General features: G+C 47.6%; 1 protein-coding gene across 6 annotated transcripts in view; it reads left to right on the top strand.

Annotated features, from left to right (window-relative positions):
* Positions 1–15,835, top strand: part of LOC125307251 (leucine-rich repeat-containing protein 49) — a 55,729-nt gene that overhangs the window by 36,880 nt on the left and 3,014 nt on the right. For all 6 annotated transcript variants that reach the window (XR_007195674.1, XR_007195675.1, XM_048263120.1 and 3 more), the window contains 3 exons: positions 8,624–8,858; positions 9,265–9,450; positions 10,424–10,533. Coding sequence is in view for 4 of the 6 variants with exons in the window: in XM_048263120.1 (XP_048119077.1) it covers positions 8,624–8,858; positions 9,265–9,450; positions 10,424–10,533 (531 nt within the window). In the remaining 2 variants the exon portion in view is untranslated. The remainder of the gene's footprint in view (positions 1–8,623; positions 8,859–9,264; positions 9,451–10,423; positions 10,534–15,835) is intronic.

Below are 15,835 nucleotides of genomic sequence, written 5' to 3'. Positions count from 1 at the left end.
TTCCCTTCAGACGTCACTCTGTGTGGTGAAGAGGGAAACTCTGATAGACATCTCTGAATGAATGAGTGCATTATTAACACTGTGCCGTTGTGATGATTAGCAGACATACTCTATTGAAAAGATGCACATGACCGAGCCATTCAGTGCAGTGATGTTTTCTCTACCTCGCCATACATACATCACTCTCAGAGTGAGCTCAGAGTCTAATGCTTCACATGTTAGAGCCAGTTATTACTGCAAATCTCTCAACTGTTGACGTGTGTGTGGTGTGTGTGGTGTGTGTGTGTGTGTGTGTGTGTGTGTGTGTGTGTGTGTGTGTGTGTGTGTGTGTGTGTGTGTGCGGTATGTGTGTGTGTGTGTCTGTGTGTGTGTCTGTCTGTCTGTCTGTCTGTGTACGGGGTATATATGTGTCTGTGTGTGTGTGTGTGTGTGTGTGTGTGTGTGTTTGTGTGTGTGTGTATGTATGTGTGTGTGTGTGTGTGTTTCTAAACTGAGGTTAACCTTCTGCGTCATTCGTAAGCACTTGGAATGAAGGAGGTCATTATTTAAGCTCATCGCTCAGTGTCTCGTGTGCTGCCTGCGACGCTGCCCCTGTGTTCAAGGTGTGTGCTATTTCTGAAAGCATCGGGGAAGACGGGTGGTGGTGTTTGTGTAAGGGCCTCTTAGCGTTAGTGGGTGCACAGAAAAGGCTGATGAAGGCTGCCTTCTGTTTGACTTGAGTGGTGGCGTGCTCCACATTCAAGGCGATGTGTGAATAGGCAGGAGTGTGTGTGGTTTAGGGTGGGTGGTGATGGTGGTGAGGACAGCTGGTAACAGCCGTACAATAGAAGAGGAATCGCCCATTTGAGAAGCTAGAGAGACTGGCACGAAAGGGCTAGGAGTGTGTGTGTGTGTGTGTGTGTGTGTGTGTGTGTGTGTGTGTGTGTGTGTCCATCTGTCTCTGTGGGAGAGGGAGAGGCTAGAAACAGGCTAGAGACAGGGGAAATGGCAGAAAATAAGTGTCTATGCAAATTAATTGCCTTCCTCTTTCTGTTAGAGTCTGAGAGAAAGTGGCCATAACAGAAGGATTACTTTGGACTACTGCAGGGAGAGCTGCAATAGTCCATCTCAGAGCCTGAGGTGAAAGCAAGGGCTGATTTCATTTGAGTTCCAGTCCTGGCAGAAGTGCTCAGTTGAAGCCAGAGGGCTGTGTGTGTGTGTGTGTGGGGGGGAGAGAGAGAGGGACAGAGAGAGAGTGTGAGTGATTGGTCAGTGAGGGTCAGGATACAGAGAAGTGGAAGAAGAGTCAGTAGAAGTTAAAGATAGAGAGAGAAAAGGGATGATATACCTGGATGGAGAGTCTGCAGGACCTACTCGCTGTTTCTGTCTGCCATTTAATCCCATCTCAGACTGAACATGAGGCAGGTAGATAAGATCAAGGTATAAATCCAGCCTCCCTGTAGCATGGAGAAGAAACAGGGAGAGAGATATGTAGAAAGAGAGAGAAGTAAAGATAGGAGCATAGAGAGAAGTCAGGTAGAAGATGGAAAGGTAGAAAGAGAGGAGGCTAAAGGAGGGTGGCAGGAAGGTAGAAGTTGAATGAGTGTTAGGGTGAACGATGCTGTGTACAGTAAGAGAGATAAAGGATTCAGAGAGGGGGCAGAAGCCAAGACGGCTGGAGATATCAAAACATACAGAGTGAGAGTGAGGAGATATTGTAAGTCAAACAGAGAGACTGCAAATTTGATTTGATAGTGAAGAGAGAGAGAGAGAGTGTGTGTGACATGATTGTGTGTGTGTGTGTGTGTGTGTGTGTGTGTGTGTTTGTGTGCTTATGTGTGTGTGTGAGAGGGAGAGAGAGGGAGAAATAAAGAAAGAGAAAGTAAGTAAGAAGATGGAGTAAGGCCTTCACAGCGGTACCTCACACTGTTCTGCTGTCTTGGCTGCACTGAGTCTGAAGGAGCCCAGAGACCTGCGTCATTACCAGAACTTTCCCTCCGTCACTCAGCACGGTTCAGTCATTAAAGGCCAGGAGAACTTCCAGAACTAAGAGTTCCTCTGTCAGTGGGTCACCTCTGATGGCATCCACTGAGCCCACAGCCTTGATTCCTCATTTTAAATGTACCGGATGGATCTCTTGCTCCATGGATAATTGGAATGTTCCATAGTAGCTTGTGCTCTGTGCTAAGAGAGAAAGAGAGAGAGAGAGAGAGAGAGAGAGAGAGAGGGAGAGGGAGAGAGAGAGAGAGAGTGAGAGAGAGAGGGAAAGAGAAAAAAGTCCTCATCCCTGCTTCCCAAGGGGTAACCTTGAGCCATCAAACAAAGAACGAGACCGAGACTGAGAGTCTCCTCCGCACTGGGCCCATTGAGATTTAGTGCTGGTTTATTAAAGAGGGCCGCTCAGCAGAACGCGGCGGCCCACAGGAGGAAGTGTTTATGGCGGGCCTGTGCGGCAGACACTTATCTGCTTTTGTCTGGTGCCTTCGGGCCTCGGAGATCATTTGTTACCGGCGAATCTTGGGAGGGGGCTGTTGCAGGGGCACATGGCCTGGTAATCAATTCTGATTACAGAGGAACAGTAGGTGACAGAGGCCAGAGCACAACGATACGGACACGCACACAGACACACACACACACACACACACACACACACACAAACACACACACACACAACCGTGGCATGTGTCCAGACAGCAGACTGAGTAGGAGAGAGTGGTAGCAGAGACAGTCGAGAGAAAGAAAGACTTATATGAAGAAACTGTAAAAAAAAAGGCAAGGGCTGTGTGTGTGTGTGTGTGTGTGAGAGAGAGAAAGAAAGAGAGAGATGACTACAGGGGCAATGAGTAGAGGTAGAAGAAGAAATAATGTATCCTAAGAATGGGGTTACGAGAGAAAGAGAGAGAGAGAGAGAGAGAGAGAGATAGAGAAAGAGAGGACAGAGAGAGCGAGATGGGGATTCAAGAGAGAGAGAGAGGGGGGGGGATTCGAGAGAAGGCAGAGGAGTCCACATTACTCTGCAGTGTTTATGTGCAGGCTGCCAGTAGTGCCATGTGTGTTTGACTGTGTGTGATTAAGAGTGTAGCATAGCAGACCCCCTGCCCTCCCCACACAGGGTGCCTGTCTGTCTAAAGGCCCATTCACACCAAGAACGATAATGATAACGATAGCTATAAATAAATATCGTTCTCGTTAATATGAATGACGACGTTCACACATAAACTATAACGATAACGACATGAAGAACGATATCGTTGGGGATCACTTTCAGAGTGATTTTCAGAACGATAAAAAGCTAATAGCCAATCAGAACCCATTGAATTTTAACCGTCACGTTCATTAACACAAGGAGAGACTTTGTTTATCGTTGTTCAGTGTGAACGCTTTTATCGTTATGGTTATAGTTATAGTTATCGTTATCGTTAACGTTCTTGGTGTGAATGAGCCTTAACACTGGAAAATTGGTCAAGTTTGGGCTGTGTGTGTGTGTGTGTCCGTGTCCGTGTCCTAGTGGGTGTGAGGAGTGTGTGTGGTTTTGTGTGTGCATGTGTGCACGTATACTGTATGCTTAAGAGTGTTTGTGTGTGTGTGTGTGTGTGTGTGTGTTTGGGGGGTGGGATGTATGACTATATGAGGTTACCCAACTGTGTATGTGACTTTAAGTGAGGTTACCTGACTCTGGTCTACCCTCAGGGTAACCCCTGCCTCATTTCCCATCCTCTCGTCCGCTTCTCCCTTCACATCAAACACACACACACACACACACACACACACACACACACACACACACACACACACACACACACACCCACCCTGCTACCGTGTCCCTATTGAAACCCTGCTGCTGCTATTCAGTCCGGTTGTTTGATTTGAGGCCTTCCTCTCCGACCCGCAGCGGGCTGTGTTTGTGTGGCCTCTGCTGTGGACAGGAGCCTGGCTGCCGGCCTGAGACCCTCGGTGGGACCCAGAGAGAGACTCCGTCCTCCCACGGTTCCTCCTGCCACTCAGCCCACTTCCTGCAGCCCTGCGGTTTGTTGGGATTATGTGGAGGGGGGTCGAATGAGGAGCCTAATGAAATTTTAGGGAAATTGTAAGTGAAAGTAAGTGTGTGTGTGTTTGTGTGTGTGTGTGTGTGTGTGCGTGCGTGTGTGCGTGCGTGCGTATGTGTGTGTGTGTGTGTGTGGCTAGGCGAGTTGTTTGGGTAGGATTGGGTTCTTCCGTAGGTTATAAAAAACACTGGGAGGAAATGGACTCGCTTCAGTGGCGCATTAGGCTGCTAATGGCTGAACTTTGGCTCCGGTGGCTCGGACTGCTAACCCACACTGGGGCCCCAGTCTGCTACACACACACACACACACACACACACACACACACACACACACACACACACACACACAAATACACATTCAGGTACACACTCACTTGTCTCCAAACTCACATACACACACACACACACACACATACACATTCAGGCACACACTCTCACTTGTCTTCAAACTCATACACATACACACACACACACACACAATAACCATGCAAGCATGCTGACATACACGTACACATTAACATTACACAAACAAATGCACTGTATGCACCCACACACATTCGCATACAATACAGACGCACGCACGCATGCACGCGCACACACACACACACACACACACATACACACACACTCTTGTCTCCTAAGGGCCTCTGCCATCCTAATCACCTGGGGCTCCCTTTTCCCCTCTGCTGTCAGGCCTAAATATCCACCAGAGCCTTTAAGCTGAGCCTCTTGGCTGTAGACTGCAGCTGAGGGACTCCCTTTGTGTAGCCTCTCATTGCTTGTCTCACTTGTAGCAATGCTAGATATAGCGCTGTGCACTGGTAGCAGTGCTAGATATAGCGCTGTGCACTGGTAGCAATGCTAGATATAGCGCTGTGCACTTGTAGCAATGCTAGATATAGCGCTATGCACCGATAGCAATGCTAGCTATAGCGCTGTGCACTAGCCAATGGCAGTGTTGGGAAAGACTGCATGCCCCTGCTCAACACACTGACATACTCTGTTTTTTTTAGATCTTTTTAGAACTTAAAGTATCACTTTACAGGGCATTGTAAGTCTGTTTAGACTGGATGTAAGCTATCACTGTAATGCAATGCTGTTGTATTATCGGTAGAACAATAGGGCACGTTGGCTGAGAGTCATGGCTCCATAAATATGGAACATGTGTTTGTCTTCCCCGCCGCTACAGATCTATCACGTTACTGCATACTCGAAATGTCACACAAGTCAACTATGTCTAATACCATGAAGTCAAATGCTCAGTAATGACAGTTTGTAAGAAACCGTGAGTGTGACTTGTGATAATTTAGCTGCTCTATAATGACTTACTCGTTCACTCTGACCGAAAGTGACCAGGCTGTGACAGGAACAGCACACCCGTATCAACAGATGCGCTCCAGCTCTCCTCTAATTCCTCTGTATCTGTCCATCTCTGGACGGGGCAGTGGAGGACCAGACCTGTCTGTCCCTGCAGGGCTTCTTGTTTACGTGGCTGTCTCACCTGAATGTCTGGACACAGCCTGGGTACACCTGTGGAGATAAGCACCATACACCCCCTACACAGACTCACACACACACACACACACACACACACACACACACACACACACACACACACCCCAAAGGGACCTTCGTCTCATTTGTCTCCACTCTTCCACTTCACATGTCTCTTTCATCACCCTCTCTTTCTCCCCTCTGTTGCTCTCTGTGGGCCGTATCTTCCCTCCACATTAACCCTGCTGCCACATCTCCCCTTTTCCATCTCTTCTAAATCCTAACCCCACTCTGTCCTTCTCTCCCTCCTCGTCTTTGTCTGTCTCTTTCGTTCCCCCTTTCTTATCTCTCTCTCTCTCTTTGTCTGTCTCTTCTCTCTCTCTCTCTTAGTTGTCCCCCCCTTTCTTATCTCTCTCTCTCTCTTAGATTATTGTCTCTTTGGTTCCTTTCTTATTTGTCTGTCTCTTTTCTTTCTCTCTCTCTTTGTTCCCCCCCTTTCTTATCTCTCTCTCTCTGTCTTTGTCCCCTGTCTTATCTTTCTCTCTCTTTGTCTGTCTCTTTCGTTCCCCCTTTCTTATCTCTCTCTCTCTCTTTGTCTGTCTCTTTCGTTCCCCCTTTCTTATCTCTCTCTCTTTGTCTGTCTCTTTCGTTCCCCCTTTCTTATCTCTCTCTCTCTCTTTGTCTGTCTCTTTCGTTCCCCCTTTCTTATCTCTCTCTCTCTCTCTTTGTGTCTCTTTCGTTCCCCCTTTCTTATCTCTCTCTCTCTCTTTGTCTGTCTCTTTCGTTCCCCCTTTCTTATCTCTCTCTCTCTCTTTGTCTGTCTCTTTCGTTCCCCCTTTCTTATCTCTCTCTCTCTCTTTGTCTGTCTCTTTCGTTCCCCCTTTCTTCTCTCTCTCTCTTTGTCTGTCTCTTTCGTTCCCCCTTTCTTATCTCTCTCTCTCTCTTTGTCTGTCTCTTTCGTTCCCCCTTTCTTATCTCTCTCTCTCTTCGTGTGTCTCTGCTCTCTTTGTGCCTTTGCTCCTGTCTCTCGACCTCCCTGCCGTGTTTATCTGTGTTTGCTCTGAATAAAGGCACCACTCTCTGTTGTCTGTCCTCACACACACACAAAGCCACTTGAGTCTCCTCAGGTCTCTGAGTGCTATAATCCGCCTCTCAGATCCCCCACCCCACCCCACCCCACACACACACACACACGTCTCTCTGGCCCTGAGCTCCTTTGTATCCCTCCTCTCCTCTGATGCCCATGCCAGGGTCCTGGTGGAGTCACACAGAGTGTGTGTATGTGTGTGTGTGTGTGTGTGTGTGTGTGTGTGTGTGTTGTGTGTTGTGTGTGTGTGTGTGATGTGTGTGTGTGAGTGAGAGAGAGAGAGAGGGGTACAGCAGGAGAGAGTTTGAAAGAGAGATGGAGTGAGAGAGAGTGGCAGACAGGTAGAATGAGAGAGATCTAGAGAGTCCGAGTGACGGAGAGAGAGAGGGACAGAGGCCATGGGCTGATAGGATAGGGAGGAGGTCGCGCTGTCCTCTCTGGGATGAGCAGGGGGACACGCCTACGCCATCAGATCGGGCGTCCATCACAATGGCGGCCTTGTCAAAGGGGTGGCTCTCATTTCAACTTCCCTTTTGTCCACTCCTGTCCCCACCGGCCAGTAAAAACGGGCAACAAATTACTTCCATGTTGCCTTTGGGTTTCCTCCTGTGATCCTGTTACCCATCCACCCTTCCTCCCTCACTCCCTAGTGTCTCTGTTCCGCTCTTCTCATCTCTGGAGTGAGCTCGGTGCTGCTGGGGAGGTATTGGGTGTTCAGTGTGTGAAATGTGAGGTGGCTGATTGGTCTGGCCATGGAGTGGGCGCTACCGGCGAAAGCCTTTGGAGCACCTGATCCTCAGGAATGTGAGAACCGGACAGACTCTGTGTGTGCGTGTGTGAGTGTGTGTGGGTGGGTGTGTGTGTGTGTACGTGTGTGTGTGTGTTCGTTCGTTGACATTGTGTTAGTTGGATTTTTAGTTTGAATGTTGTATTTGTTGGGTTTATGGATTTATTTATTCGTATAAAGGTGTGTGTGTGTGTGTGTGTGTGTGTGTGATTGCCTGTCTGTCACACAGAGATTGAGTCTCCCTGAGACCCACCACGGTACACCTCTCTCACGACTCTGTAATGACCGCCGGCCGTCCCGCTGAGGGTGGCAGAATGGAGCCGATTAGCCTCGCAACCGATCCCTCTGTCGCTATCCTCACTGGCCGCTCAGATCATGCTCTAGAAGTGTGTGTGTGTGTCTGTGTCTGTGTGTGTGTGTGTGTGTGTGTGTGTGTGTGTGTGTGTGTGTGTGTGTGTACGTGAATGTGTCGGGCCGATTGAACTCTGCAACCGATTCTGTTGTGGCCTTTTCCACTGACCGCTCAGGTCTCGGTGTCCCCTTGGCACCTAAAGTACAGAGGCAGTTACTGCTGTTTCCTGTCAACCCAGACCTCAAAGGGCATTGAGGTCGTTCCTCTACAAGGCATCAGTGATCATCATGAGCTTAATGGCAGCGGCAATTTTTGAAGCAGCTGACCTCTGTTCTTTGTGTGTGTGTGTGTGTGTGTGTGTGTGTGTGTGTGTGTGTGTGTGTGTGTGTGTGTGTGTGTGTGCGCGTGCGTGCGTGCGTGAGGTTGAGTGTGTATGTGGTGTGTGTACTTCTGGATCTGACAGAAGCCATGACATAGCTGTAGACATTGCTAATTGTCACAATTTGGATTGTCCTTGGGCTGGAGTTAGCCATTCATGTTGTCCTTTGTACCTTGATACACTTTGTACCTTCAGATACACTGAACTTGCAAGCGGGATATTCTTCCTACAGGCAGTAGGGGCGGGCGAAAGAGTCTTCATTCACCCTGTAATGAGTCATTTAACCATTTACCAACTTACGAAGATGAGTAATGAACATGAAAACGTTGCCTGGTGTCCCTTTAACTTCAGTTTGATGTCTTCAGAAATTTGTTCATTTGAATATGAATCTTTCTATGAATCATAAAAATCTTTGTTTATTCATTTGAATATGAATCTTTCTATGAATCATTGTAATAATCTGTGTGTGTGTGTGTGTGTGTGTGTGTGTGTGTGTCCAGGTTACAGGATGCGGGCAGCAGTAGCGTGCAGTCTCTGTCCCTGTCGGAGAGCCACCTGGCAGAGCTGGACGGCGAGACGCTGCGTCTGTTTGGCGCCGGCGCGCTGGAGGCCCTGGAGCGCGGCTGGGGCGTGCAGACCGCCGCCGCCGTCACCACCATCGCATTCCGCTACATCAGCTTCGACGCCATCGTCCCCACACTGCCGCGCATCCGTGTCAAGTTTCCCAACCTCGCGGTGAGCACTACCAATGGGCCTTGGCCGTGGATACCACACACACAGGTGTAGCCAGGTGTCCTGATAGAGGCGTAGTGGGGCCTAGTGTGGTAGTGGATATAAATCTGATTAAACTGAGACTTCAGCAATTCTGAGTGTGGCAAGGTAGTCACACAGCAATGAGGTATTCACACAGCAACATACCGTCTATTATATATCAAAATGGCAGGACTTGAAGAGTCCTTGAAGAGAATATCATAAAGGTATCAGAAAAACAATATTGTATGTATTGTATACATGCAGTTCAATATTTTATTCACAGTTAGTGTAACTTAAAGTATGATAATATAGAAACAATATATCTTATTCTTCCATGTACAGTGTACTCTAGCATACTGTTTGACCTGTCCACCCTCCCACCCCACAGCACCTTATCTTCCTGGAGACCAACATCAGCCGTCTGCCCCAGCTGGCCGCCCTGGCGCAGGTGCGGCGGCTGGACCAGATTACCGTCCACCCCGAGGGCAACCCTGTGGTGGGCCTGAGCGTCTGGAGGTCCTTCCTGCTCTACCGCCTGCACCACTTCAACCTGCAGAGGCTCAATGGCGTGGAGGTAGAGCACACACCACACCAGCACACACAGGCTCACAACCCAATCCTAGTGATTGGGGTTGATGGTCATGGAGTTTTATTGTATGTGTGTGTGTGTGTGTGTGTGGGGGGGGGGGGGGGTTGACAACGAAAAAATGTGACCCTGCAAGTCGTTTTGCGCACAGTGCTATTTTGAGAAAATCCACGATAAACAAACGTAGGGGTTAAAATGTTGAATTTCACGTTTTCGCATAATTTGACAGTATACAGTCTACACTTTCATATTGTGAACAAATTTCATGGATACACATACATTTTGACTGTTAAACCCTGACTTTATTTAGGTGAAGATTCAACACATTAGCAGTCATTCCCATTGTCCACGCCGCTATAAGGTTTTACGGTAGAGCTAAATTTTACTCATTACTCGTTACTCAATGTGTCAGCTCCCTATCGTTCTTGGCAGATGTAACCGAATATGAATTTGTGAAAGACTTGTGTTTCAGGGCATGAACGGTCAAAAGCACAAACTTTTAGAAATATCCTGGCGTCATTTTATGGACCAGGAGAAGTTTTCCATTGACGTAGCACATTTTAAAAGTAGTCTATGCTAGGCCTATACACAATCTGTGTACACAGAACTTCCTCTCCCCTTACCTCCCCTGAAATACATTAATTATATTCTATAGTGACCAAAGCTATATCAGTTCAGTTGGGGATCAATAAAGTATCTATCTATCTATCTATCTATCTATCTATCTATCTATCTATCTATCTATCTAAAGTGACTGGTTTCGCCTTGCAGGGTCACAAATGGTCATCTGGGGGTCTGTACAATCCCATGTTTCTAATTTGAGGAATTCACCTTATACACTAGATAACTTTCACCTTTATTAAGATAAACTATATAAATTTGAGCTATCCAAGTATAACTTACATGTACTGTAAATCTCTGAAGGTCATGTGAGCTTGGGTGCCATGTTTTTGTGTGTCAGGTGACCATTAATGATGTCATTGCGGCGGAGCGTCTGTTTGGAACGCTTGGTCACATCGCTGCCACGGAAACACCACACTGCCGACTGCTGCTGCTGCTGGAAGAGAGCAGGTGAGGTCTAGAGGCCTGAGAGTGTGTGTGTGTGTGTGTGTGTGTGTGTGTATGTGTGTGTATGGTCCTCTTTGTCTCTGTGTGTGTGTGTGTGTGTGTGTGTGTGTGTGTGTGTGTGTGTGTGTGTGTGTGTGTGTGTGTGTGTATGGTCCTCCGTTTGTCTATGTGTGTGTGTGTGTGTGTGTGTGTGTGTGTGTGTGTGTGTGTGTGTGTGTGTGTGTGTGTGTGTGTTGATGGTAATTTTGATACCATAGATTTAATAGAGACCCAGTCAGACCAATAGTATGAAAAAAGCGTTGGTCATCCCATCTCACGTGGACTACGCTGAATCAGACTCTGATTAGTGGCAACCTAACTCTATCTCTAAATACAGTCACACACAGATATACACAGGGACAGTACAGATAAAGTCATTACATAGAATCATACTTTTAGTAATCAAAGTGACCCACTAATGAGAAATGCAGAACATTAAACCACATATTGGAATATTGGGCATAATGCAGAACATTAAACCAAATATTGGAATATTGGACATAATGTTCTTTTCCACTTTCTCTCAGTGTGTGTGTGTGTATGGTCCTTTGTGTGTGTGTGGTCCTTTCTGCGGGTGTGTCTTCACCTATGTGAAAGAGAGATGGTGAGTGCTTGGTTATGTGAACGGAAGGTTTTGTATTCACAAAAGGTGTGTGTTTGTGCCAAAGTGTGTGTGGTCCTCTCAGTGTGGAGGATCAGAATGGAATCTATTGTGTGTTCTTAAGCATATGTGCCTGTGTGTGTGTGAGTTACAAAACTAGAATGCCATTATGTCTGCAATGTGTGTGTGTGTGTGTGTGTGTGTGTGTGTGTGTGTGTGTGTGTGTGTGTGTTTTGGGATGTGACGGGGCGTGACGCGTCGCTTAGCAGTGTGTAGCCAGTGTAGAGCTGGGCTGAACCTTCCTGCAAATGGCTGCTTCAGTGGCTGGCAGACACACCTGTATACTAGCACCTTCGGCCCAAGGGCGGTAGGTGCACAGGTTAACCCTCACACACAAGCCATTCAAACCCAACACACTCACTCACTCAAACCCAACACACTCACACACTCACTCACTCTCTTTCTTTCTCACACACACACGCAATCACACACACACACACACACACACACACACACACACACACACAGACACACACCCGTGGTAAACTGTCTGTCAGCGCGCTGCGGAAACGCCAGCACACATTCCGCTTCGCTAGCCCCCAGCGTTTGGCCTGCTCTGCCCCTCGCTGCTCCGCGGGGTGATGATGACGTGATGAATCACTGAGCACCGAGTTGAACTCAGGCCGCCGCGCAGCAGCAGCTAATCTATTGGATAAGAGGCCGCAGCGCATCAGAGCCAGTGTTTTTCTTATGTGTTAATGTTTTACCCACAAGGTGCCCTTTACAGTATTTTATTTCATTCAGCTGGCAACATATTAACTAAAAGTGTTTTTTCAAAGAGATTAAAAGGTCTCTTGTTTCACATTGAGATGGGCAGTAGAATGACCTGAGGCAGTAGAAAGGGGTTCATTGTGGACTGGCCATTCCTCAGGCAGCAGTGAGATAGTGAAATAGTACAAATGTAAGAGAACTGGGCTGATAGATTAAATGTGTGTGGGGGCACGATGCCAACCCATCTTTCCCACACGCACCCTGATACTCTTCATTGTCCCATCTGAATAAAGGCTTAAAGGGCAAAACATATACTTCAAAAACAGATTACTCAGAGAATGGAATTACAGACATAATTCAGATGTAATTACAGATGTTTTTGTCTGTTTGGTTGAAACACTCACACTGTGTGTGTGTGTGTATGTGTGTGTGTGTGTGTGTGTGAGAGAGAGAGAGAGAAAGAGAGAGAGATTTAATAATAGTTTGTGAGAAAGAATACATGGCTTAGTGTGTTTATAATAGGTGTGTGTGGGTGTAGGTGTGTGTATGAGAGAGTGATTGTGCGTTAATAATAGTTTGTGTGGACCCCAGCTGTGGCGCAATTGGCTGGGGCACCTGCACCGTACACTGGCAACCCGGGTTTGATTCCCGTCCCGTGGTCCTTTCCGGATCCCACTCCTGCTCTCTCTCCCATTCGCTTCCTGTCACTCTCCACTGTCCTATCATTAAAGGCATAAAAAAGCCCCAAAAAATATACCGGTACTTTGATAGTTTGTGTGTTAGTATGCATTCATGGCTTTGTGTGTGTGAGTATTTATAATAGATGTGTGGGTGGGTGTATGAGAGAGTGAATGTGCGTTAATAATAGTTTGTGTGTAAGTATGCATTCATGGCTTTGTGTGTGAGTATTTATAATAGATGTGTGTGTGTGTGTGTGTGTGTGTGTGTGTGTGTGTGTGTGTGTGTTTGAGGCTGAAGAGGTGCAAGCCAGCTCTTGCTCTGGCATCAGCTGGCAGAGATGCGCCCTCTGCATGGGCGCGAGTGGCTGATTGAGTGCCTGGCAGATGTCTAATCGCGGCCGTTCAGCCCCGTCACCAGCCCACTCATGCCAGGAGGAGACGAGGCGAGACCAGACGAAACCCGATCAGATCAGATGAGGCTTCAGCACAGCCCACCGCCGTGCTCTCTTCACTTCCTGCCAGCATTTCAATACGGCTGCTGCCAGCTGTGGGCATTCATTTGGCCTCTGTGTGTGCGCGTGTGTGTGTGTGTGTGTGTGTGTCTGTGTCTGTGTATGTGTGTGAATGTGTGTGAGTGTATGTGTGTATTAGTATGTGTGTGTGTGTGTGTGTCAGTGTGTGAGTGAACCTGCAGCATCAGTGTCTGTTCATGTGTGTGTGTGTGTGTCTGTGTGCGTGTGTGCATATGTGTGTGTGTGTGTGTGTGTATTTATTGTGCATGTATTTCTGTCTTTGTGCAAGGATTGTTTTAATCTCTCTTCTCTACCTTGTCGCGGTTATGCTGCTATGTGTCTGTATGGGATATAATAGGCTCATTATGCTGATGGGTCAGGCCACTCTACTGGTATTTGTTCAAGATGTAGCCATGCTTGTTACTATGGCTTTTGCTACAAAGATCATAGTTGTGTACACACACATACATGCATGCACAAACATATGTACACATGCACACACTGTATATCTGTATTCATACACATACACATACACATCAGGCACACTCTCTCCCTCTCTCTCTCACTCACACACAATCTCTCTTTCTCACAAACACACACACATGTATATCTGTATTCATACACATACACATCAGGCACACGCTCTCTCTCCCTTCCACTTTCTCTTTCACACACACACACACACACTCCGAGCAGGGAATCTGAGCTGTCATTGTTTTAGTGCTTATTCAACTAATTCTCTCCTCAGTGGATTGATGTCATGGTTACAGCGGGGACTTTTGTCAGTGATTATTGGAAGCCTGATTCTGGAAGCATATGATAATCCTCCCTGGATGCTCACTGAAATTGTATCAGGTTTAATTGGCGAGGTCAGTCTGAGGTTAGCTAATAATTACGGCAGAGCGCCCGAGTATTTTGATCTGGCACTGCACGCGTTTGTGTGTCTGTGTATGAGTGTAAATGGGTGTGTGTCTGTGTATGTGTTTAATAGGGTGTGTGTTTGTGCCTGTGTGTGTTTGAGGGCATCTGTGTCCTCCATTGTGCATGTCTGAAATTCTGGCAAAAGCCCTGCTACTCCCACCCCTGTGGAAAACTGGAGGCGGTTTTGATGAGCGGTCTGCGCTCTCATCCTGCATTTCTCACAGAAGGGGCAGGCATACTCTCAGTTTCACTCTCTCTCTCTCTCTTTTGTCTCACTGTCACGGACTATCCCATCTCTCTGCTTTCTTTCCTTCAGCCTTCTTTTCTCTTTCATTATGTCCCTCTATCTCCCTGACCCTCTCATTCTTTCTCTTCCTATCAGGTATACACACACACACACACACACGTGCACACATGCATGCACGCATGTACATACACACACACACACACACATACACACACACACACACTCACTCACTCACATACTCCATCTGATCCTAACAGGTATTTATGCCTGCAGCCCCATGTCGGTGCCCTGGCACCAGGTCTGCCATCGGCTTATGTGTGCAACACTCGCTCAGATGAATGCTGACAGACATGTAACATCCTTTCACTGTTGTTCCTGCCCTACCTAACTTCTGTCTCAGTAGGAACAAGCTTTAAAACAACACTATGCAACAACTTACCACTTGTTGTGGTATGTTTTTTGGTAGCATCTTCAAATTCATTTTGATGGTGCACACACACTGTCAGTCTTATGATGGACGGATAAACATACCTGTTGTTCCTTTCTAGCTATGGACTGTGTAGTTGGGTTCCTAGACGGAACACCCTGTGAAAATGTGAGATTATAGCCATTATATTAAGAACTGCCAAAAGCATTGGCAAAAGACACCAGAGGTGTGTTCAACTTTGGCAAACAGTGGTGAACTTTCATGGCAAACATGTTTTCTCTGAACAGTTAAATATGAATGGTGTAAACATTCCATTGTTGTTACGGTGACACGTCGTCCAGCTCACGTCCAGCTCCACTCCAACGTCTGCAAGTGTTTGCAAACGTTTGCCAAAAACTCGAGGCAAACAGGAACCTGTTTGCAAACGTTTGCCTATGTTTGCGAATTTGAATGCACCTCAGTTAGCATGTCAGCAAGCTTGGCTGCTGACAGAGGGTTTGAAAAACCTTTAGGGTCTCAGTTGTGGTTCAAAATGTGTTCCTGCTGCTTAAAAGCAGACCTAACTCAAGGGTTAAGGTAGCTCCTGTTTCTGAAGCATCCCTTGAAGCAGCAGAGCCTGTGTCCGCTCCCTGCATCCCTTGAAGCAGCAGAACCTGCGTCCGCTCCCTGCATCCCTTGAAGCAGCAGAGCCTGTGTCCGCTCCCTGCATCCCTTGAAGCAGCAGAGCCTGTGTCCGCTCCCTGCATCCCTTGAAGCAGCAGAGCCTGTGTCCGCTCCCTGCATCCCTTGAAGCAGCAGAGCCTGTGTCCGCTCCCTGCATCCCTTGAAGCAGCAGAGCCTGTGTCCGCTCCCTGCATCTCTTGTTGAAGCAGCAGAGCCTGTGTCCGCTCCCTGCATCCCCAGCGCCAGCCCAGCTTCCCTGGGTCCTCTCAAAGGTGTCTTTGTGTGGGCTCACCACCGCACCGCTGCAGGAATGTGCATGGTGCGGTGCTACACGAGGGCTCAGGTTTCTCGAGGTGTGTGTGTGTGTGTGTGTGTGTGTGTGTGTGTGTGTGTGTGTGTGCTGGGCGTCATGGTGGAGTGGTTTGGGAGGTGGATATGAGTACC

The sequence above is a fragment of the Alosa alosa genome, chromosome 14 (genome assembly GCF_017589495.1).
Source record: "Alosa alosa isolate M-15738 ecotype Scorff River chromosome 14, AALO_Geno_1.1, whole genome shotgun sequence".
Taxonomy (NCBI): Eukaryota; Metazoa; Chordata; class Actinopteri; order Clupeiformes; family Clupeidae; genus Alosa; species Alosa alosa.
The sequence above is the reverse complement of the archived record's forward strand: the minus strand, read 5'-3'. Positions and strand labels throughout refer to the sequence as shown.